Source organism: Rhinopithecus roxellana, chromosome 13 (assembly GCF_007565055.1).
Source record: "Rhinopithecus roxellana isolate Shanxi Qingling chromosome 13, ASM756505v1, whole genome shotgun sequence".
Classification (NCBI taxonomy): domain Eukaryota; kingdom Metazoa; phylum Chordata; class Mammalia; order Primates; family Cercopithecidae; genus Rhinopithecus; species Rhinopithecus roxellana.
The window spans coordinates 109,494,516-109,519,762 of NC_044561.1; the positions used below are offsets into that span (position 1 = coordinate 109,494,516).

The following is a 25,247-nucleotide window of genomic DNA, read 5'->3' on the forward strand; positions in this document are numbered from 1 at the left end:
AGCCAAGATTGCACCACTGTACTCCAGTCTGGGTAACAGAGTGAGACTCTGTCTCAAAAACAACCAACCAACCAGCTAAGGACACATCTGTCAAACCCAGCCTCACCTACTTGCATTTAAAAAACCCCAAAATCAATATGCTCTTCCTTATACTGATTTTATTTTTTCTGATTATCCCAGGGCACGCCCATGTAACCCAAAATTGAGCTTTTCTGAATAGAAAATGTCATATGGCAGGCTGGGCACGGTGGCTCACGCCTGTAATCCCAGCACTTTGGGAGGCTGAGGCGGGCGGGTCACCAGGTCAAGAGATCGAGATCATCCTGGCCAATATGGTGAAACACTGTCTCTACTAAAAATACAATAATTAGCTGGGCATGGTGGCAGGCGCTTGTAATCCCAGCTACTTGGCAGGCTGAGGTAGAAGAATAGCTGGAACCCAGGAGGCGGAGGTTGCAGTGAGCCGAGATCATGCCACTGCACTCCAGCCTGGTGACAGAGAAAGAAAGAAAAAGAAAATAAAGTATGGGTAGTGAAATAGATTTACTCTGCCCTTCATTTTTGATTCAGATACATATGAAGGTTGTTTCTATTTTCATCCCATTGTGTGATAGCCTCTATGATTACCCTCCCTGTTGTGGTTTAATGTTTCAGAGTTCTCCCAAAGCATGTGGTTGGAGCCTGATTATGACCTTTAAGATGAAAAAGATTATCGTGTGCACCTTTCCAAATGTAATTCAAAATATATGCAATTCTAAATCACAAAATAAGTGTAATAAAGTACAAAAAAGTTCTAATTAATTTTCCCAAGATGTCTCTTTCATTTTGAAATTCTTAATTTTTTTTTTTTCCTTTTTTGTCTTCCAGATTTGCTATGCCCTAAGCAGAAAATCAGTCTGCACTTGCCCCTCTCAGGACAAACTGCTTGTCTAACCTTCTAACTATTTTTTTTTTTTTTTTAAAGCAGTTGATAGTTGTGGGGGAGGGGCAAGACCTGACCTCACCTTTTTTTTTTTTTTTTTTTTTTTAGACAGTCTCACTCTGTCACCCAGGCTGGAGTGCAGTGGCAAGATCTCAGCTTACTGCAACTTCTGCCTCCCAAGTTCAAGCAATTCTCCTTCCTCAGCCCCCCGAGTAACTGGGACTACAGGCGCATGCCACCACACCTGGCTTTTTTCTTTTTTTTTTCATTTTTAGTAGAGATGGGGTTTCACCATGATGGCCAGGCTGGTCTTGAACTCCTGACCCCAGGAGATCCACCCACCTCAGCCTCCCAAAATGCTGGGATTATAGGCATGAGTCACCATGCCTGGCTGGACCTCACCATTCTTTTTTTTTTTGAGACGGAGTCTCACTCTGTCGCCCAGGTTGGAGTGCAGTGGCATGATCTCTGCTCACTGCAAGCTCCACATCCTGGGTTCACGCCATTCTCCTGCCTCAGCCTCCCGAGTAGCTGAGACTACAGGCGCCTGCCACCACGCCCGGCTAATTTTTTTTTGTATTTTTAGTAGAGACGGGGTTTCACCGTGTTAGCCAGGATGGTCTCGATTTCCTGACCCCGTGATCCGCCCATCTCGGCCTCCCAAAGTGCTGGGATTACAGGCATGAGCCACAGTGCCCAGCCGACCTCACCATTCTTAATCTTCTTTTTCCTCAGAGGAAAAACTAAAGTGGTGATCTCTAAGCTGGGTCTACACTGTGGAAGTAGTGCATTATAAAGATCAATAAAGCCTTTCTACCCACAAAATGGGGAAAGGATTTGCATACAATCTTAGAAAAGCAAATGTAAATGGCTTTTAGATGTGAAAAGATACCCAACTTTCCTTTTCTTTCTTCCTTTCCTTTCCTTTCTTTCCTTTCTCTGTTTCTTTCTTTCCTTCCTTTCTTCCTCCCTCCCTCCTTCCTTCCCTTCCTTCTTTCTTTACTTCCTTCCTTCTATTTATTTATTTATTTATTGAGATGGAGTCTCACTCTTGTCACCCAGGCTGGAGTGTGATGGTGCAATCTCAGCTCATTGCAACTTCCACCTCCTGGTTTCAAGCAATTCTCCTGCCTCAGCCTCCCGAGCAGCTGGGACTACAGGCATGTGCCACCATGCTAGGGTAAATTTTGTAGTTTTTAGTAGAGATGAGGTTTCACCATGTTGGCCAGGATGGTCTCAATCTCTTGACCTTGTGATCTGCCCGCCTCGGCCTCCCAAGGTGCTGGGGTTACAGGCGTGAGCCACTGCGCCCGGCCCCAATCTTTCTAATAGGAAAAATATATATATACGAGTTTAAGCCAGTGTAAAACCATATTTTAATCTATTCAATTGTCAAAAATCCAAAAGTTTGAAAATGTTCCAGCGACTCCCCATTTCTTTCAGGGTTAAGCCAAGCTCCTTGTCCTGGCCTACAAGGCACTGAGGGTCTGGTGGTCCCTTGTCTAACTCTGCTTTCATTTGCTACTCTCCCCTTTCTCACCCTACCCTAGTCATATTTGTGATTCCTTATGGCTACCTTTTTTTCCTTTAATTTGGAAAAATGCAAACTCAATTTTTATTTAGTCATAACCGCAATGTTTAAAAAAAGCATTTCATCCACATCACTAACTAAAAGATAATAGCTAAGAATACTTGAACCAGATATCAAAGAATTGGGGGAAATGGGGGCCGGGCATGATGGCTCATGCCTGTAATCTCAGCATTTTGGGAGGCTGAGGTGGACAGATCACTTGAGGCCAGGAGTTTGAGCCCAGCCTGGCCAAAATGGCAAAACCCTGTCTCTACTAAAAATACAAAAATTAGTTGGGCATGATGATGCTCGCCTGTAGTCCCAGCTACTCGGGAGGCTGAGGCAGGAGGAGAATCACTTGAACTGGGAAGGCAGAGGTTGCAGTAAGCTAAGATTATACCACTACACTCCAGCCTGGGCAACAGAACGACACTCCATCTCAAAAAAAAAAAAAAAAAAAAAAAAAAAAAAAAAAAAAAAAAAATTTAATGCAGTTAACCATTAGATATTTCCATTCTTCACCTGCCAGTTGTATTAGATATTTCCATTCTTCACCTGCCAGTTGTTCCATTTCCTTTCTTTTTTTCCCATATCACCTCCAAAATGTCCCTCCATTGTCCTAGATAGCTCAGCTCTGGCTCTCTGTGTATATTCTTCAACCAAACAAGAGCCTGAGAATCAGATTGATGGTGACTATTTCTAATTAGTTCAGTGTGCCTGTTGGGGGTCTCCCACAATTCCACATGCAACTTATAAAAGTGGTCGCCCAACACAGACTAATCTCTTTTCCCAGAAAATTTCTGCTTGTAAGAAATTTTTCTCCATTTATGCTTAAAGTAGACAGTAGGTACTCAACAAATAATAGTTCCTATCTTAGAGCCATTTGAGGATCTGACATCGGTTATAGGAGAGGGAATCATGAAAATGGAAAAAAGGGGAGAAAGAGTGGAAAACTTGGATATATTGGGATATATTTACCATTACACCAATTCAGAGATTTTTTTCTTGCTTGGAGGTTTTTTCCTTTTTTTTTTTAGATGGAGTCTTGCACTGTCACCTGGGCTGGAGTGCAGTGGCATGATCTTGGCTCACTGCAACCTCCGCCTCCTGGGTTAAAGTGATTCTTCTGCCTCAGCCTCCTGAGTAGGTGAGACTACAGGCACATGACACCATGCCCGGGTATTTGCATTTTTAGTAGAGACAGGGTTTCGCTATGTTGGCCAGGTTGGTCTCAAACTCCTGACCTCATGATCTGCCTGCCTCAGGCTTCCAAAGTGCTGGGATTATAGGCATGAGCCACTGCACCTGGCCGCTTGGAGGTTTTTAAGGGAAAGGAAAAGGAAGAAGACAGGGCCATAAAGGATTTCACAAAAATATATCATTAAATATGAAACTATTAGAATGGATTGTTGGCCAGGCATGGTAGCTCACATCTGTAATCCCAGCACTTAGGAGGCCAAGGTGAGCAGATTACTTAAACTCAGGAATTTGAGACTATCCTGGGAAACACAGCAAAACCCCATCTCTACCAAAAATACAAAAAATTAGCTGGGCATGGTGGCACACACCTGTAGTCCCAGCTATTTGGGAGGCTCAGTGGGGAGAGTCACTTGAGCCCAGGAGGCTGAGGTTGCAGTGAGTCATCATCGTGCCACTGCACTCCAGCCTGGGTAAATGAGTGAGACCCTGTCTCAAAAAAAAAAAAAAAAAAGTTATTTTATTCTTAATATTGTTGGCAATTAAGCAGACATACTAACATTGTAACATTAACATTTATTTAGAATCTCTTTTGAAGCTGTCCTTGACCTGCTTCTCAAGACTGGAATTCTGCTGGGTGTGGTGGTACATGCTTGTAATCTCAGCACTTTGGGAGGCTGACACAGGAGGATGACTTGAGGCCATGAGTTCAAGACTAGCCTACCTGCACAACATAGCAAGATTCTGTCCTACAAAAAAAAAAAAAAGAAAGAAAAAGAAAACAAATTAGCTTATTCATCTCTAGCTCTTAGTCCCTGGTGCGAGTCCAGTACAAGGGGGAGGAAGGAGAATTAACAATCACTAAATATGTACTCTGTGCTCAATCTGTGTAATACCTCTTACACATACTCTTTCATTTATTCCTTTCAACAAGCCTTTAGTTAGAAAACGCTATCTCCATTTTTTACATGAACCTGCAGTTGAGAAATAATTTTTTTTTAATGTTTCCAGAAAGTCAGCTATAATGCTGGCATTTGATCCCAGACCTGCACACTCCAAACTTCATAATATTTCCACTGTATTATTTTGCCTATTCCAAATATAGCTCTATTTACAGAGCAAATAATTGTGCTAATATTTGGTAAGATAGCATGTGCAATACAAAATCCAGTTTATGATTTAAATGGAGGCAGAAGATGTAGATATAGGCAAACCCTAACATCACCTATATTAGCTCTTGTTTCTGTTTTGCCTTTCCCATTTGACAAAGAACGGTTTGTAGCAGTTAAGGGCTATCTTATTTTCTGAGATGGAGACAACAGCATGAAGGGCCATTTAACAGGTATGGTTGGTTGTATGTGCCTGTAGTTCCAGCTACTTAGTAGGCTGAGGCAGGAGGCCAGGACTTCGAGGTTAGTTGTGATCATGCCACTGCACTTGAACTTGGGTGACAGAGGGAGACCCTATCTCTAAAAGAAATCAAACAAACAAAAAAAAGATGTGAACTCTTTTTTTTTTTTTCTTGAGACAGAGTCTTACTCTGTCACCCAGGCTGGAATGCAGTGGTGTGACCTTGGCTCATTGCAACCTCTGCCTCCTGGGTTCAAGCGATTCTCCTGCCTCAGCCTCCCAAGTACCTGGGATTACAGGTGCCTGCTACCATACCTAGCTAAATTTTGTATTTTAAGTAGAGACGGGATTTCATCATGTTGACCAGGCTGGTCTCAAACTCCTGACCTCAAGTGATCTGCCACCTTGGAGTCCCAAAGTGCTGGGATTATAGGCGTGAGGTACCATGCCCGGCCAAAAACTCTGTAGATTTTTAAACTGTATCTGCAATTTTAAACTAAGAAATGCCCTCCTCTATATCTTCTTCAAGGTTTTGAAAGCAAAAAACACGTTGGAGGTAATTAAATGGGTAGAGGTGGCTTCATGCTGGCATTGTTTTAAGTCTGAAAAAAGGGGGGCTGGCATCAGTGGCTTCTGTGGTTTCTGAAAGGATTGGTTTTTACCTGATGTTGCTTGCCTTGTGTTTCTAGGCAGAGGACCTGCCCATGAGCTTCTGCAACCAGTTCACTCTCTGCTTAGGTTTTGGTTCGGCCCTCGCCATCTGGACTAGTAACAGAGTCTGGGAGGTGACGATGCACAGCGAGGGCTCAGGGTCACACAGCAGGTCTCTCAGATCTAGCGGCAGGCAAACACAGGTTGGAGGTAAAAGCCCCTCCAAATATGGAAATGAACGAAGGTCTAGATAGCAAAAAGCTTACATGCCCATAGCAGCTTAGATTACAGGTCCAACTGTCTAAAAGTTTATATATCAGTGCATTGATTCCAATTTTGATCTACAAAACCTACTGGTTTCTGAGTTGCCAAACATTCCAAGTAGTCTGCAATAATCACATTCCAAGTAGTCTTTCTAAAGTCAAATTATTGGGACCTCCCAAGCCATGTCTAATGTTAATATCTAAGTTCCTGTGTTGGTCCTAGAAGTAACTCTTACATCACTATCCTCTTTTAATTACAAAAAACAAAACAAAACTTTTAGTTTTTAACGTTTTCTTTTCTTTTTTTTTTTTTTTTTTGAGATGAAGTCTCCTTCTGTTGACCAGGCTGGAGTGCAGTGACACGATCTCGGCTCACCATGTTTCACCATGTTGGCCAGGCTGGTCTTGAACTCCTGACCTCAAGTGATCCACCCACCCTGGCCTCCCAAAGTGCTGGGATTACAGGTGTGACCCACCGTGCCAAGCAGTTTTTATGTTTTCATATTGCAAAATAAATACATGTTCATTGTGCAGAAAATTTAGACATTACATGTAAGCACAAGAAGAAAAGTCACCCATAATCCTACCATCTAGAGATAACTACTGTTATTTTCAATGTATATCTTTCCGGTCTTTTTTTCATACATTTATATTTACATAGATATGCTTTTACTTTTTGTCCAAACGGAACCATATGACCTAGGAATTGCAAATGCTGGTTTTATTTAATGATACCACATCATCATTTATCTGAGTCATTTAAAAATTATTCTAGCACTTTGGGAAGCCTAGGGAGGTGGATCACATGAGCCCAGGAGTTCAAAACCGGCCTGGGCAACACGGCAAAACCCTATGCCTACATAATATCAAAAAATAAAACACTAGCCAGGCGTGGTGCCTTGTACCTGTAGTCCCAGCTACTTGGGAGACTGAGGTGGAAGGATCCCTTCAGCCTAGGAGGTAGAGATTGCAATGAACTGAGATCGTGCCACTGCATTCCAGCCTGGGCAACAGGCTGAGATCCTGTTTCAAAATAAATAAATAAATAAAATGAAAATTATTCTGTAATATTTTTCATGGCTATTCAGGTTGAGGATCCTGTATCCAAAATGTTTGGAAGCAGAAGTGTTTTGGAAATTAGACTGTTTTGGATTTTGGAAGACGTGCATATACATAATGAGATATTTTGGGGATGGGACTGAAGTCTAAACACAAAATTCATTTATGTTTCATATACACCTTATACATATACCCTGACGGTAATTTTATACAATATTTTAAATAGTTTTGTGCATGAAACAAAGTTTTGACTGTGTGTGTGTGTGTGTGTGTGTGTGTGTTTTAAACAGAGTCTCACTCTGTCAACCAGAGTGACAGATCTTGGCTCACTGCAACCTCCGTCTCCCAGGTTCAAGCGATTCTCCTGCCTCAGGCTCCTGAGTAGCTGGGATTACAGGTGCGCACCACTACGCCTGGCTAATTTTTGTATTTTTAGTAGACAGGGCTTTACCATGTTGGCCAGGCTGGTCTTGAACTCCTGACCTCAGGAGATCTGCCTGCCTTGGCCTCCCAAAGTGCTAGGATTACAAGTGTGAGCCACCACAACTGCTTGATTGTGTTTCGTCTTATGAGGTAGGTCAGATATCGAATTTTCCCATTGTGGTGTCACATTAACACTCAAGAAGTTTCAGCGTGGAGAATATTTCAGATTTTGGATTTTTCTGATTAGGGATGCTCAACCTGTATATAATTCTACAATATGAATATGCTATAATTTCTTTAATTATCTGTTGTTTCCAATCTAGATTATTTCCCATTTTTGTTATTCTAAATAACACTAAAATGAACATTCCTGTAATTATTTCTGCTTATTTTCATAGATTAAATTCCTAAAGAAGAATTGATAAGTCAGGTTGGGTACGGTGGCTTGCGCCTGTAATCCCAGGATTTTGGAAGGCCGAGGTGGGCAGCTCACGAGGTCAGGAGTTCGAGACCAGCCTGACTAACAGGGTGAAACCCCGTCTCTACTAAAAATACAAAAAATAGCCAGGCATGGTGCCTGTAATCTCAGCAACTCAGGAGGCAGAGGCAGGAGAATCTTCCTCTTTTTTTTTTTTTTGAGACGAAGTCTCACTGTCACCCAGGCTGGAGTGCAGTGGCACGATCTCGGCTCACTGCAATCTCCGCCTCCCAGGTTGAAGCGATTCTCCTTGAATCACACCTGGGTAATTTTTGTATTTTTAGTAGAGATGGGGTTTCACCATGTTGGCCAGGTTGGTCTCAAACTCCTGACCTTAGGTGATCCACCCACCTGGGCCTCCCAAACTGCTGGGATTACAGGCATGAGCCATTGTGTCCAGCTCAAAGTTTATTAATTGGTAATCTTTGCCATTCCGACAGAAAAACGCATACTGGCATCTCATCATGATTTATTTTGCAAACCTCTGATTACTAGTAATATCAAATATCTTTCATCTATTTATTGGCCATTCGTAATTATTCTATGAACCGCTTATTCATATTGTTTGCCACTTTTCTTTTGAGGATTTCTAATTTGATTTAAGGGTATTAACCCTTTATCATGTTGCAAATATTTCCCTTCATATTATTGTTTGCGTTTCACTTTTAACTATTTCTCTCTTTTTCAAAGTTGGTTTTTAAATTTTTGATGTAGACAAATTTACCATTCTTTTATTTTATGGATATGCCTTCGGTATCATACCTAGAAAAGGTTCTCTTTTATATTTTTATTTTATTTAATTAATTAATTTTTTTATTTTTGAGCCAGAGTCTCGCTCTGCTGCTCAGGCTGGAGTGCAATGTCATGTTCTTGACTCACTGCAACCTCTGCCTCCCAGGTTCAAGCAGTTCTCGTGTCTCAGCCTCCTGAGTAGCTGGGATTACAGGTGCATATCAATATGCCTGGCTAATTTTTGTATTTTTAGTAGAGACGGGGTTTTGCCATGTTGGCCAGGCTGGTCTTGAACTCCTGGCCTCAGGTGATCTACCCCCTCAGCCTCCCAAAGTGCTGGGAATACAGGCATGAGCCACTATGCCGGGCTAGGTTCTCTTTTTTATGTATAATTCTCCAAGCTCTCAAAAACACTCAAGACCTCTTCATAATTTGGAGCTTTATATTTATTAAGCAGTGTTTTGCCTTTAAATTCATCTTGTTTGCTTCCAAAATGTAACACTTCACTAGTTTGTAGTTTCTTTCACTTGTCGCATTGAGGTCTGTCTACATGTTCCACAGAACATTTATTATTTATTTATTTATTTATTTATTTATTTATTTATTTATTTATTATTTTTTGAGATGAAGGCTCGCTCTATCCCTAGGCTGGAGTGCAATGGCGCATCTCGGCTCACTGCAACCTCCGCCTCCCAGGTTCATGTGATTCTCCAGCTTCTGTCTCCCGAGTAGCTGGACTACAGGCATGCACCATGTGCCATCACACCTGGCTAATTTTGTATTTTTAATAGAGAGGGGATTTCACCATGTTAGCCAGGCTGGTCTTGAACTTCTGATCCACCTGCCTCGGCCTCCCAAAGTGCTGGGATTACAGGCGTGAGCCACCACACCCGGCCATGTTCCACAGAACATGAAATGTTAATCACATATGGTTCATTCTAATCTATATGCACATAATTATATATATTTTCTAGATCTTTCATAAGATAACTTTTGAATGGAAAAGGAAGTTTCGTCCCCCTTTTAGATTAGAAAATAATTTCCTTTTATTTGAACAGAATCAGCCATGTAGAATCCTATCCCTTGGAATAACCTACCTTCCTCCCTCCCTCCTTCCCTCCCTCCCTTCCTCCCTCCCTTCCTCCCTCCCTCCTCTCTTCCTCTCTTCCTCTCTTTCTCTGTTTCTCTCTTTGACGGAATCTTACTCTGTCACCCAGGCTGGAACGCAGTGGTGCAATCTTGGCTCACTGAAGCCTTGACCTCCTGGGCTCAAACAATGTTTCCGCTTTAGCCTCCTGAGTAGCTGGAACCACAGGCACATACCACCACATCAACTAATTTTTTTCTTTTTTTTTTAAATAGAGGCCAGGTGCAGTGGCTCATGCCTGTAATCCTGGCACTTTGGGAGGCTGAGGCAGGTGGATCACCTGAAGTAAGAAGTTCGAGAACAGCCCGGACAACATGGAGAAACCTGTCCCTACTAAAAATACAAAAATTGGCCGGGCGCGGTGGCTCAAGCCTGTAATCCCAGCACTTTGGGAGGCCGAGACGGGCGGATCACGAGGTCGGGAGATCGAGACCATCCTGGCTAATACGGTGAAACCCCGTCTCTACTAAAAAATACAAAAAAAACTAGCCGGGCGACGAGGTGGGCGCCTGTAGTCCCAGCTACTCGGGAGGCTGAGACAGGAGAATGGCGTGAACCCGGGAGGCGGAGCTTGCAGTGAGCTGAGATCCGGCCACTGCACTCCAGCCTGGGCGGCAGAGCAAGACTCCGTCTCAAAAAAAAAAAAAAAAAAAAAAAATACAAAAATTAGCCAGGCATGGTGGCGGGCACCTGTAATCCCAGCTACCTGGGAGACTGAGGCACGAGAATCACTTGAAACCAGGAGGTGGAGGTTGCAGTGAACTGAGATGGCACCACTGCACTCCAGCCTCGGCAACAGAGCGAGACTCCATCTCAAAAAAAAAAGAAGAAGAAGAAGAAAAAAAAAAAAATATATATATATATATATATATATATATGGAGAGAGAGAGAGAGAGAGAGAGAGAGAAAGAGAGAGAGAGACGGGGTCTCACTATGTTGCCCAGGCTGGTCTTGAACTCCTGGGCTCAGGTAATCCTTCCACTTCAGCCTCCCTAAGTGCTGGAATTACAGGTGTGAGCCATTGCACCCAGCCTCCGTTCTTTGCTTCTGATATCTGTGAGGAAGTGGGAGACCTTAGAGAAAAGTGGCATGATCTTTCTTAAATAAACTGTAGCTCCTAGCTGTTTCACCAGTTTTTGTTTTATAAGTAATGAATTACTCAGGATTTTGATTAGATTCTGCAAGTAATAATTTTGAATTGTAAGACAGCATCATATGGCATTTTCTAATGGTAGGACTACTTCTTAGTGGGAATAAAGAATGCTTGTTTTGGCTGGGCGCAGTGGCTCATGCCTGTAATCCCAGCACTTTGGGAGGCTGAGGTGCGTGGATCACTTGAGGCCAAGAGTTCGAGACCAGCCTGACCAATATGGTGAAACCCCATCTCTACTAAAAATACAAAAATTAGCAGGGCGTGGTGGCGCGTGCCTGTAATCCCAGCTACTCAGGAGGCTGAGGCAGGAGAATCACTTGAACCCAGGAGGTGGAGGTTGCAGTGAGCCGATATCAGGCTACTGCACTCCAGACTGTGCGACAGAGCAAGACACCGTCTCGAAAGAAAAAAAAAAGAATGCCTGTGTCTCAGAATAGGGGATTTGAAAGAAAAACATTAAAGAAAAAAATTAAAGAAAAATGTGACTATAAAACATCTCTATTGCCAAGTCCTACCTACGTTACAGGACAACTGCTTATAGAAAATAGTGCTGCAGTCATCTCTGTGGTACTTGTGAGGAATCATCATAATTTACTAAGATAGTATTTCTAGGTAATGTCTTATTTGCTGACAGACAAGGCTCAGGAACTGTCCCCAAGACTCATCAAAGCTAGTTTCCAGACAAACAGGGTCATGTCCTTTCCTAAAGGGGAAACTGGACTGGAATGGGACTGTCATTCAGCTGAAATCACCAATAGCATTCCTGCTACAAAAGCCAGGTTTTCCAGAGCTCAGGGTCTCAGCTTTGCTATAAAGCCTTCCCATAGCGGCTGCCTCTGATACCTTCCAAAATATGGGTACACCCCAAATTCAAGGACTGTTATCACTTACCATCCTCTATCCGGTCAGTACCCATCCTCCTGAGCTCATTGTGATCCATGTACTTCGATAAAAGGCCTAAAGGCAGGATAAAGTCAATGAGTACTGTGATCTGGCTTTTGCTCTTGGAAATGAATATCTAAAAGTTTTTTTATCATTAAGACATCTAAGCAGCTGGTAGAATCGGCCTTCTGATAATTAGGCAGATTCCAAAAACTGGGCTTCCATGTGCCTGGTGGTTACCTATAGGTAGCAGAGCCCCTTTTTCCAAGGTCTTCTTCATAAAGAATGGGGATACTTGGCCGTGTGCAGTAACTCACAGCCGGGTACGGTGACTAACGCCCGTGATCCCAGCACTTTGGGAGGCTGAGGCAGGAAGACTGCTTGAGCCCAGGAGTTTAAGACCAGTCTGGGCAATGTAGCAAGACCTTGTCTCTTAAAAAAAAAAAAAAAAAAAATCAGCTGCGCATGGTGGCACAGGCCTATAGTCCCAGCTACTCAAGAGGCTGAGGGAGGCAGGAGGATTGCTTGAGCCCAGGATGTTGAGGCTGCAGCGAGCCACGATCACGCCACTGTGCTTCAACGTGGGCAACAAAGTGAGACCTTGTCTCAAACCACCACCCCTGCCCACACATATAAAGCCCCCACATCATACATACATAAAAATGGGGATACTGACTGGGTATCGTGGCTTACACTTATAATCCCAGCACTTTGGGAAGCTGAGGCAGGTGGATCACCTGAGGTCTGGAGTTCGAGACTAGCCTGGCCAACACGGTGAAATCCCATCTTTACTAAAAACACAAAAATTAGGCCGGACACAGTGGCTCATGCCTGTAATCCCAGCACTTTGGGAGGCCAAGGCGGGTGAATCACCTGAGGTCAGGAGTTCGAGACCAGCCTGGCCAACATGGTGATACCTCGTCTCTACTAAAAGTTACAAAAATTAGCAGGGTGTGGTGGCAGGCAGCTTAATCTCAGCTACTTGGGAGGCAAAGGCAGGAGAATTGTTTGAACCCGGGAGGCAGAGGTTGCAGTGAGCCGAGATCAAGCCATTGCACTCAAACCTGGGGGACAAGAGCGAGACTTTTCTCAAAAATAAAAATAAAAAAAATAATAATAATAAAATTAGCCAGGTATGGTGGCAGATGCCTGTAATCCCAGCTACTCAGGAGGCTGACGCAGGAGAATCACATGAACCCGGAAGGTGGAGGTGGCAGTGAACTGAGATCATGCCACTGCACTCCAACCTGGGTGACAGAGTGAGACTCCTCAAAAAAAAAAAGAAAAAAAAAAAAAAAAACAGGAAGGAAGGAAGGAAGGAAGGAAAAGAAAAAAAGAAGGGATGCTTGCCAACACAATTTGGGAAAGTATAGGACAAAAGTGACTATAGGAATGAAAGGACTTTCTTTGTACCTACAAACAAGACTGCTGATCTTCTGATGGGAAGTTTTGGATTCTTGGAGTACATCAGTGTTTGTTCTAGGATGTTAATTTTCCCCTTGCACTTTTTTTCCTAAGTGGGGAAAGAAGTAGTATAAAGTAATGAAGCAGCAGCACTCTTTTGATCAGACTTACCATAGTTTCTGGGGTCAGAGACTCTATCAGAAAGAGTACAGTAGTGTTTGAAATAATTACAGTTGCTGAATGAGTATTATACCAGAATAACAAGTCCCTAGACCAAGTTATTCTAAATCCTGTGAATGTCCGTTGCTTGCACCCACTCATGCCATATATTGTGCCTGCAATGTTTCTAAAGCCATCTTGGCTTCTCTGTATTTAAGTCTTTGTTCTTTAAGCTTCACCTTGAGTTCTGCCTCCCTATGAGCTTGTCCCTGACTGCTTGCCTGCCTGACCTAACCTTGCTCTGAGCATTTTGCAGGTATTCCTCTCCTGGCACACACTTTTTTACATCGAGGTTTTATCTCCCTTGCTAGCTTGCAGGCTCCCTTCAGGAAGTTTTTTTTTTTTTTTTTTTTTTTTTCTTCAGAAGGAGTCTTGTTCTGTTACCCAGGCTGGAGTGCAGTGGCGCAGTCTTGGCTCACTATAACCTCTACCTCCCAGGTTCAAGCAATTCTCCTGCCTCAGCCTCCCGAGTAGCTGGGATTATAGGTGCCCGCTCCCAAGCCCAGCTAATTTTCTTTTTTGTATTTTTGGTAGAGACGGGGTTTCACCATATTGGCCAGGCTGGTCTCGAATTCCTGACCTTGTGATCCGCCCGCCTCGGCCTCCCAAAGTCCTGGGATTACAGGTGTGAGCCACTGCACCTGGCCCCCTCAGAAAGTTTTAATCCTCAGGTTCTCTATGGCCTGTCATGGCTTTTGGGTGAATGAAGGCACCTCTCAGTGGATATGGTATAGGGACGGCACCTCAAGAATAGGAGGGGGAGGCTGGGTGTGGTGGCTCATGCCTGTAATCCCAGCACTTTGGGAGGTAGAGCTGTGTGGATCACCTGAGGTCAGGAGTTCCAGACCAGCCTGACCAACATGGCAAAACCCCAGCTCTACTAAAAAAATACAAACCTTAGCCAGACATGGTGGTGCGAGCCTGTAATCCCAGCTACTTGGGAGGCCAAGGCCTGGGCAACTGAGTGAGACTCTGTTTCAAAAAATAAATAAATAAATAAATAAGAGGGGGAAAATAGGATTTATTTTGATAGAACTTATGGCATAATTAACATGGACAACTTGTAGTTGACAGCACCAAATTTCCTTCTGTAAATGCTGTCATCAGTGCATCAGCTATAGGTTTGGGTGCAGATCAGACAGATAATCCCTAATGGAATCCCCGACACAAGGGCACTGCAAGTCTGATCAGAGAAAGCTTCTGTGGGTCCTAAAGAGGTGATATATATGGAAGACTCCTGGGAATAGTCAGTCATTCCTAAGGTCTGCTAGATGGTTCTAGGGCCAGCTTCTAGAAAACCATGGATGGGCTTGTGGAGCCTGCCCGGGCTCAAGCTTGACTCTGAGATCAGCCACAGTAGCTTCTGTGGAGTTCATGAAGAGAAATGACACCATCTGGGTCCTGGCAGAACAAGTGGCATGCTGCCATCATGCTGCATGGCCACACTGCATGGCAGCCCTTGCTTGGGACTCCCTGAACATGCCCTGATGGACAGTAAAACAATCTGTTCTAGTCAAGGAAAGGATTCAAGATAGTTATAAAAGCAATATATAACTCCATTTCAATTCAGTCCATAAGTAACTTTTTCAGCATCAACCTGACCTTGTAGCCTCTGACCCATGTTAGAAGGGCTCCTAAAAGTCCACCAGTCTTTTCATGACTAAGGGTAGCAATCGAAACTAAATTTGTGACTCAGGTGGGAGGAAACTATAGAAACACAGATCCACAATAAAAAACAGATCATAGGCTGGGCGCGGTGGCTCACGCACGCAATCCCAGCACTTTGGGAGGCCAAGGCAGGCAGATCACAAGGTCAGGAGATTGAGACCATCCTGGCTAACATAGTGAAACCCCATCTCTACTAAAAATACAAAAAATTAGCTGGGCACGGTGGCGGGTGCCTGTAGTCCCAGCTACTCGGGAGGCTGAGGCAGGAGAATGGCGTGAACCCGGGAGGCGGAGCTTGCAGTTAGCTGAGATCACGCCACTGCACTTCAGCCTGGGCGACAGAGCCAGAGTCTGTCTTAAAAAACAAAAACAAAAACAAAAAAACACTGCTCAAAGATATCAACTGCTGATGTGAAAAGAAATGGGAAATATTTATTGTATGCCATGTTCTGTCATTAAACAGTGTGTCAGAAGAAAATAGGTCTCTCAGTATGTTAAAGGGTTAACAAAGCCATTATTGCTCACATACAAAGAATCTGCAGATTGTTCCTGCTTCAGTAGGTTTGATGTGCCAGGGATCTTTAGAGTACACTTCTTGGGGCAGCTTCCACTTCAGGAACTGGGCACATATAGTTATGACTCGCCTGCTCTCCTGTGAAAGAGATGATCATAGATCAGCATTTTCAAACATTTTTATTTTTTTGAGACGGAATCTCATGCTGTTGCCCAGGCTGGACTACAGTGGTGCCATCTTGGCTCACTGCAACCTCCATCTCCCAGATTCAAGCGATTCTCTTCCCTCAGCCTCCTGAGTAGCTGGGATTACAGGTGCCCACCACCACGCCTGGTTAATTTTTGTATTTTTAGTAGAGACAGGGTTTTGTCATGTTGGCCAGGCTGGTCTTGAACTCCTGACCTTGGGTGATCCACCCACCCTGGCCTCCCAAAGTGCTGGGATTACAGATGTGAATCACCATGCCCAGTCTCATTTTTAAACAGAGGTAATCTTTCTTCAATAAAACTAGTACTAAAGTGCAATATGAAAAGCTGATAAAAGAGAGGAGAAGGGCAGAAAGGAACTAGAATCCTGCCCTCCTCCTCCTCCTCCAACTTCCCCAAATAGTCCTTACATGGAATCCACAAAAACCCTAGGGTTCTGGGGAGGACGTAGAGACCACTGGTGCTGGGCAAAAGTGACAGCTTGCAGATGCAATCCCTAGACCAGAGGTTTGGGCAGGAATTCCCATTACCGTGTGCCCTAGAGATGAAGCGCCCACCTCCACTTAACTGTTCCTATGCCATTTTTCTGTCACTCTACAAAGGAAGTGCAGCTCTTGACTTCTGTCCTTGTGGCATCTCTGGGTTGGAAAGAAGGAACTCCAGAGGACTGATCTCTTCCTGATCCACATCCTTGAGCAAAATTTAGCAAGTGGGTCTGTTTTCTAGTTCGTTGTTCTCAGAATGCCACCCATGCACCACGCAACACCTCTGATGAATCTCCAAGCCAGTATTTTATCTCAGGTCCACTAGATGTTTGGGCCATAAGAATTCCTTTGGCTACTGATGGGAATATAAATTACTTCAGCCACTATATTTAGTGATTTATAAATATCTAATAAAAAGTTAAAGACACCTAGATATTCTACTTCTGGGTTTATGCCCTCAAGAAACTCTCATATGTGTGCACAAGGAAATAGGTAAAATAACTGCAGCACTGTAATAATGAAAAATTGAAATGTCAGGCCAGGCGCGGAGGCTCATGCTTGTAATCCCAGCACTTTGGGAGGCCAAGGCAGGTGGATCACTTGAGGTCAGGAGTTTGATACCAGCCTGGCCAACATGGCGAAACCCCATCTCTACTAAAAATACAAAAATTAGCCAGGCATGGTCGTGGGCAGCTGGGAGGCTGAGGCAGGAGAACTGCTTGAACCCAGGAGGTGGAGGTTGCAGTGAGCTGAGATCACACCGCTGCACTCCAGCCTGGGTGACAGAGACCCTGTCTCAAAAATATATGTGTGTGTGTATATATACATACATATACACACACACACACAGACACACACATATACACACACACACATATACACACACACATACACACACACACATATATATATACACATATATATATATGAATGCTTCTTGTCTTTGCAGAGTTGGCTCTGGATTTGAAGTTATTGAGGGATGAGAGACCCTGACAGTAGGCATTACCTCAGCTACTGCATCATTTTCATCCTGAGAATACAGAAGTAGTGGGACCAAGCTGTCCAGGACTTGTTTCTCTACACTCTTCTTATCTGGGTTTTTTACAGACTTTATGGCAGCTCCAAAGAGAGTCATGGAGAAACGATGAACATCAGGTCTCACCTAGGAAGGGAGTAGACAAAGGGAAGTGACTCACTGAATGTGTGCATGCTTAGCTTGTAAGAACTTGGGAGGGGTTGAAAAGCCAGTCCTGATATGACGCTATTTAGCTGTGTGTAGCTGAGGGCAAGAAACAAAATATACATGCACACAGGCCAGACGCAGTGGCTCACGCCTGTAATCACAGTACTTTGGGAGGCTGAGGTGGGCAGATCACTTGAGGTCAGGAGGTCAAGACCAGCCTGGCCAATATGGGGAAACCCCGTCTCCACTAAAAATACAAAAGCTAGCCGGGCGTGGTGACGCATGCCTGTAGTCCCAGCTACTTGGGAGGCTGAGGCAGGAGAATCACTTGAACCTGGGAGGCGGAGGTTGCAGTGGACCAAGATCACACCACTGCACTCCAGCCTGGGCAACAGAGCAAGCCTCCATCTCCCTCCCTCTCTCTCTATATATGGACACAGTAAGACTTGTTGCTTTGGCACTACTTGTTTTCTCACTCTACAAGTGAGAGATGCACACAGTCTCACCTGTAGTCAGCAAACCTTGTGCCTGGTACAGGCAGGAACCATTCACATAGGCTGTTTTGCGGAAATTTGAAATCCCAGCCTTGGTATGTTTTACTCTTCCAAGGATGCTGGTCACTGTGCTCCATGTATTTCCTCTTGAGAAATATATGGGATTTGGGACAGGGACATAAATATCATCCACCATCTTGACCCAGTTCTGATAGTTCTTGAAGGGAAAGACAATGTTTTCCCCTTCCCCAACACAAAGCAGGGTAGTACCTTAGCAAGTTTCTAGGTTCAGTTTTTTTTGTTGTGGTGGTTGTTAAATCTGAAAAACAATAACATCTGCCCTATCAACATCACAGGTTACCTGGAAGGGTCTTAAGAGAGCAGGTTTGAAATGCTCTGAAAGTAAAAGTCCTATACCAAGTAGAGTGTATTTATTACTGTACCAACTTCTGTTTGCTGTTATGTCCATTACCCTCCTCCTAGGAAAGTCTCTCCTCTCTGATTATCTTACATCACCAAATAAGGAGAACAGGGTCCTCATCATGGCAGCCAGGGTAGTGAAATCCATTGTTCTAACAAGTTGCAGAAGTATCTGGATGGCTGACAGAACGATCTTCTTTTCGGTTTCACGCAAGCTATCTACGATGTACGGCAACAGGCTCTTGATGTCTTCTCTCTGTGTGGCCAAAGGGAGCACATCGGCTTTTCTCCTGATTGCACGTCACCTGGTACCAAAGGGAGTGCTCCCCATCTTTACTCAGTACCTAGTGCTCACTGATTTTTGTTAGGGCTGGCAGATCCAGAAGGGAGAAGAAGGGGATATGATGGCCCTCTCTCACTACTAGCGGGTCTGATACATAGAGGTGGGGCAGAGCTGCTTTGAGTTGCCTCAGGGGAAAAGTGGGACCAGGCAGGGAAGGTCTAGGGCTATGGGCTTGGGCTCAGATAAGGAAGAGCTCTGCTAACAAGGGAAAGTGGAACAGGTAGCTCAGGCCACGGTGAGCTCCCAAACACACAAGGTATCCAAACAGAGGCTCAAAGATCCTGATATGGTTTGGCTCTGTGTCCCCACCTAAATTTCATCTTGAATTATAATTCCCACATGTAGAGGGAGGGACTTGGTGGGAAGTGATTGGCTCATGAGGGTGGCGTCTCCCAAGCTGTTCACATGATAGTGAGGGAGGTCTCAGGAGATCTGATGGTTTTAAAGTGGCAGTTTTGGCTGGGCGTGGTGGCTCATGCCTGTAATCCCAGCACTTTGGGAGGCCAAGGCAGGTGAATCACTTGAGATCAGGAGTTTGAGACCATTCTGGCAATATGGCAAAACCCCATCTCTACTAAAAATACAAAAATTAGGTCTGGCGCGGTGGCTCACGCCTGTAATCCCAGCACTTTGAGAAGCCGAGGCGGGTGAATCACCTGAGATCAGGAGTTGCCTGACCAACATGGCAAAACCCTCTCTCTACTAAAAATACAAAAATTAGCCAGGCATGGTGGCACATACCTGTAATCCCAGGTACTCAGGAGGCTGAGACAGGAGAATTGCTTGAACCTGGCAGACGAAGGTTGCAGTGAGCCGAGATCGCACCATTGCACTCCAGCCTGGGTAACAAGAGCAAAACTCTGTCTCCAAAAAAAAAAGCCTGGCATGGTGGTGCATGCCTGTGGTCCCAGCTACTCAGGAGGCTGAGGCAGGAGAATTGCTATAGCTTGAACTTGAATGGCGGAGGTTGCAGTGAACCGAGATCACACCACTGCACTCCACCCTAGGTGACACAGCAAGACTCAGTCTCAAAAATAAAATAAAATAAAATAAAATAAAATAAAATAAAATAAAATAAAATAAAAGTAGCAGTTTCCCCTGCTTTCTGTCTCTCTCCCGCTCTGCCATTGTGAAGATGTATCTGCTTCCCCTTTGCCTTCTGCCACGCTTTTAAGTTTCCTGAGGCCTCCCTAGCCCTGCGGAATTGTGAGTCTAGTAAACCTCCTTTGTTTACAAATTACCCAGTCTCAGGGAGTATCTTTATAGCAGTGTGAAAACGGATCCCCGGGCAGGAATTCAAGCAGAATTTGACTGAGGACTTAAGGGTTCTTCTCATTCTGAAAAGGGATTCTGCTCTTCTGAAACTACTGAAAGGAAGCAGTCTCAGGGTTATAAACTTTAAACACACACATGAAAAATAAGTAGAATATAAACACAAGTTAGGAAGTCAATTTTTTAAAAAAAGAAAAAGTAGAATAAAGCAATAGGTATTAATGTATCCAATCAACCAGAATTAACATACATTGACATTTGTCATTTTTGCTTCAGAAATATATATATTTTTTTAAAGACAGGGTGTCGCTCTGTCATTCAGGCCGGAGTGCAGTGGTGCGATCTTGGCTCACTACAACCTCTGCCTCACGGGTTTAAGCAATTCTCCTGCCTCAGCCTCCCAACTAGCTGGGACTATAGGCATATGCTACTGTGGCTAATTTTTGCATTTTTAGTAGAGATGGGGTTTCACTTTGTTGGCCAGGTTGGTCTCAAACTCCTGACATCAGGTGATCTGCTCGCCTCGGCCTCCCGAAGTGCTGGGATTACAGGCACGAGCCACTGCACCTGGCCCCAAATATTTTTAAATAAATATTTGGTGAAGTGGCTCGTGCCTGTAATCCCAGCTACTCTGGAGGCTGAGATAAGAGGACTGCTTAAGGCCAGGAGTTCAAGGCTGCAGTGAGCCATGATCATGTCATTGTACTCTAGTCTGGGCAACAGAACAGGACCCTGTCTCTAAAAAAAAAAAAAAAAAAAAAAAAAAAGGAAAAATAGGCCAGGTGCGGTGGCTCATGCCTGTAATTCTGGCATTTTGGGAGGCGGAGACAGGCGGATCATGAGGTTGAGACCATCCTGGCTAACACATGAAACCCCATCTCTAGTAAAAATACAAAAAATTAGCCAGGCATGGTGGTAGGTGCACGTGGTCCCGGCTACTTGGGAGGCTGAGGCAGGAGAATGGCATGAACCTGAGAGGCAGAGCCTTGCAGTGAGCCGAGATCGCGCCACTGCACTCCAGCCTGGGTGACAGAGCCAGACTCTGTCTCAAAAAATAAAATAAAATAAAATAAAAATAAATAAACAAATAAATAAAATAGAACTCCAGGCCACCTGTGGTGGCTCACACCTATAATCCCAGCACTTTGGAAGGGTGAGGCAGGCGGATCGCTTGAAGTCAGGAATTCGAGACCAGCCTGGCCAACATGGTGAAACCCTGTCCCTACTAAAACATACAAAAATTAGCCCGGCGTAATGGCAGACGCCTGTAGTCCCAGGTACTTGGAAAGCTGGGACTTGGAGACTTGGAGAATCGCTTGAACCCAGGAGGCAGAGGTTGCGGTGAGCCAAGATTATGCCAATGTACTCTAGCCTGGGTGACAAAGAGAGTCCCTGTCTCAAAAAACAAAAACAAAAACAAAAACAAAAACAAAAAAAAAAAGAAAGAAAGAAAGAAAGAAAGAAAGAAAGAAAGAAAGAAAGAAAGAAAGAAAGAAAGAAAGAAAGAAAAAGAAAAAAAAAAGAAAAAGAAAAAGAAATAGAACTCCAGTGACAAAACTGAAGCTTCAGAAATTCCTCATGTCTTCTGGCTTAGGCTTAGTTTTCTCATCTCAGGCCTATGGAAGATGAGCTTTCTTCCAACATGAATGTCAGGGATCTTTTTTTTATATGACAAGCATCTTGGGAGCATATCAATGGTCTTTTCAATCTACTCCATGGGGCAACATGGTACAAGGCATAAAACAATACCTAAATGCTGACTCAAGCCTGTAATCCCAGCACTTTGGGAGGCCGAGACAGGCGGATCACGAGGTCAGGAGATTGAGACCATCCTGGCTAACACGGTGAAACCCCGTCTCTACTAAAAAAATACAAAAAACTAGCCGGGCGAGGTGGCAGGCGCCTATAGTCCCAGCTACTCAGGAGGCTGAGGCAGGAGAATGGCGTAAACCCGGGAGGCGGAGCTTACAGTGAGCTGAGATCCGGCCACTGCACTCCAGCCCGGGCGACAGAGCAAGACTTCGTCTCAAAAAAAAAACAATACCTAAATGCTGTCCAGGTGGTTGTGATAATGAGTATACCTCCCATGCAAATTGCAGCTATCAACTATTATGAATATATATGATTTGGATTTTTTATTTATTTCATCTAATTCCATTAACTTTTTTTTTCTTTTTTTGTGGGACAGAGTTTCGCTCTTGTTGCCCAGGCTGGAGTGCAATGGTGCAATCTGTGTTCACTGCAACCTCCGCTTCCCAGGTTCAAATGATGTTCCTGCCTCAGTCTCCCGAGTAGCTGGGATTATAGGCATGCGCCACCATGCTTGGCTAATTTTTGTATTTTTAGCAGAGATGGGGTTTCTCCATGTTGGTTAGGCTGGTCTTGAACTCTCGCCCTCAGGTGATTCACCCGCCTTGGCTCCCAAAGTGTTGGGATTATAGGATTATAGGCGTGAGCCACCGCTTCTGGCCTAACTTTTTTTTTTTTTTTTCTGAGATGGAGTCTTGCTCTGGAGCAAGACTGGAGTGCAGTGGTGCCATCTCGGCTCACTGCAACCTCCGCCTCCTGGGTTCACACGATTCTCCTGCCTCAGTCTACTGAGCAGCTGGAATTACAGGAGTGCGCCACCATGCCCGGCTAATTTTTGTATTTTTAGTAGAGACAGGGTTTCACCATGTTGGCCGGGCTAGTCTCAAACTCCTCACCACGTGATCTACCTGCCGCGGCTTCCCAAAGTGCTGTGATTACAGGCGTGAGCCATCCTGCCCGGCCAATTTCATTAATTTTTAAATAGACACTACTTGCCTATTTCTTATGCATAAAATTTTAAATGATACAAAAGGATGTGCAGGCAAAAAGACCCTCTCCCACCTACTCCTGTCCCCAGGCTACCCAACTGTCCTCAGCTGTTTTCAGTTTCTTAGGTACTGTTTTGGGTGATTTATTTGTATCTTAGGAATCAGTGGTCTGGGCCAGGAGCTGTGGCTCACACCTGTAATCCCAATATTTTGGGAGGCCAAGGTAGGCAGATCACTGGAGCCCAGGAGTTTGAGAGCAGCCCTGGCAACACAGTGAAACTCTGTCTCTACCAAAATTTTAAAAATCAGCTGGGCATAGTGGCATGCGCCTGTAGTCCTTGCTACTCAGGAGGCTGAGGCAGGAGGATCACTTGAGTCCAGGAGGTTGAAGCTGTAGCGTGCAGTGATGATGTCACTGAACTCCAGCCTGGGCAACAAAGCAAGACCCTATCTCAAAAAAAGAAAAAAAAAAGAAGAAAAGAAAGAAGAAAGAGAGAAAGAAAGAGAGAATGAGAGAAAGAAAGAAAGAGAAAGAAAAGAAAGAGAAGGAAAGGAAGAAAGGAAGGAAAGAAAGAAAAAGGAAAGAAAGAAAGCAAAGAAAGAAAGGAAGGAAGAAAAAGAAGGAGAAAGAAAGCAAGAAAGCAAACAAGCAAGAAAGACAAGACAAGACAAGACAAGACAAGAAAAGAATCCATGGTCTGGGGGCCCCTCCTACCATCTCCTGGTGTCCAACAAGATTATACAGTCCCCTCAGGCCGAGAATTCTAAAGAGATGATTTCCATCTTGTAGCCAGTCTTTAAAGCGGGCAACAGAGTATATGCTGGGCAGTCTCTTGGCCACTGGACTCCGGAGAAGCTGAAAGAACCCAGAGATCAGCCAAAAAAATGATCTTACTTTCATGTGGGGAACTACCTTCCTACCAATGCTAAAGTATATATTTTCCTTTTAAATCTCTACAATACAGAACATACAGGATATTTATTTACCCTATAGGTACACAAGGACTACTGAATTATGCATGTGTGGAAAGAAGAATTTCGAGAGGCTTGAATCTGAAAATTCTTTCTTTTTTGTGTTTTTTTTGTTTTGTTCTTCTGAGATGGAGTCTCACTCTGTTGCCCAGGCTGGAGTGCAGTGGTGTGATCTTGGCTTACTGCAACCTCTGCCTCCTGGGTTCAAGCGATTCTCGTGCCTCAGCCTCCCGAGTAGCTGAGACTACAGGAGCCTGTCACCAAGCCTAGCTAATTATTTTGTATTTTTAGTACAGACAGGGTTTCACCATGTTGGCCAGGTTAGTTCTGAACTCCTGAACTCAGGTGATCTGCCTGCTTCAGCTTCTCAAAGTGCTGGGATTACAGGCGTGAGCCACCGCGCCCAGCCTTGAATCTGAAAATTATTTCTATCTTACTGTTGAAACAGATTCCAACATGCCACTAACTCGAAGTAGCCTAGGAAAGCAGGGATTGCTGCTTTGTAAGCTTCCTGAATCCAGCTTCTAAAGAATGAGTCTTACCTCCACAAAAAAGCCTGCAGATGTGAGTTTATGTTTATCATTCCCTCGGTTAAGAAAAGGCACTAATAAGTACATGACCTTCTGTGCAAGGAACCGATTTCTTTCCAGCAATGCACTGCAAAACACAACACCAACAGAATGACTCTCAGATATGCTCCCATCCAGAGGGCATTGTCTCAGGGCTGGGGACCCTCTGGAAGTTTTTGCCCAGCTACAAGACAGTATATGGTAGGGCCAGGACCTCTGAGAAATTTGCCTAGCATTATGGATATTTGCCCACCCTCTTATAAGGAGGTTATTCAACCTTAGTTGCTGTGATAACTAGAAGGGAAATAAATACCCAAAACAATGCTGATTTAGAACAGGTGGGTGTATGCATGACAAGGAAGCCTCACTTGGCAAGGAGAAATACTCCCTGAAGATGGCAATCTTTTCCTCCCAGGAGAGCCCATCCTTTATTCTTTTCCATGATGTTGAATTCCTGCAAGCAGCATGTTCTGAGGAGGAGAGCCTTTGTAGCCTGCATGGCAAAGCTAAATCAAACAAAAACAGTGTGGGTGATTTGAGTAGGTCCCTCCAACTGCCCAGCACACAATCACCCTATTCTCACTGAGGAGGGCCATGCATTGACAACTGCTGGACTATAATTCTCTCCTTCCCAGACTGCCCAAAAGACTCTTCTCTTTTTTCTTTTACTTTCTTCTTCTTCTTCTTTTTTTTTTTTGTTTTGAGATGGAGGCTTGCTCTGTTGCCCAGGCTGGAGTGCAGTGGTGAGATCTTGGCTTGCTGCAACCTCCGCCTCCCTGGTTCAAGCAATTCTCCTGCCTCAGTGTCCTGAGTAGCTGGGATTATAGGTGCACGCCACCACACCCAGCTAATTTTTGTATTTCTAGTAGAGAA

At 44.3% G+C, this 25,247-nt stretch overlaps 1 protein-coding gene across 1 annotated transcript in view; it reads right to left on the reverse strand.

The window, feature by feature from the left end:
• Positions 1 to 4,188: 4,188 nt before the first annotated feature.
• MROH8 (maestro heat like repeat family member 8) overlaps positions 4,189 to 25,247 on the reverse strand; it is an 84,636-nt gene continuing 63,577 nt past the window's right edge. Inside the window, exons 15-24 of the mRNA XM_010355324.2 lie at positions 24,743 to 24,880; positions 24,348 to 24,462; positions 23,549 to 23,689; positions 18,512 to 18,676; positions 17,330 to 17,485; positions 15,648 to 15,770; positions 13,241 to 13,340; positions 11,837 to 11,902; positions 5,702 to 5,873; positions 4,189 to 4,438 (exon numbers count right to left, since the gene is read on the reverse strand). Of these exons, the coding sequence (XP_010353626.2) occupies positions 5,725 to 5,873; positions 11,837 to 11,902; positions 13,241 to 13,340; positions 15,648 to 15,770; positions 17,330 to 17,485; positions 18,512 to 18,676; positions 23,549 to 23,689; positions 24,348 to 24,462; positions 24,743 to 24,880 (1,153 nt within the window). The 3' untranslated portion in view covers positions 4,189 to 4,438; positions 5,702 to 5,724. The remainder of the gene's footprint in view (positions 4,439 to 5,701; positions 5,874 to 11,836; positions 11,903 to 13,240; positions 13,341 to 15,647; positions 15,771 to 17,329; positions 17,486 to 18,511; positions 18,677 to 23,548; positions 23,690 to 24,347; positions 24,463 to 24,742; positions 24,881 to 25,247) is intronic.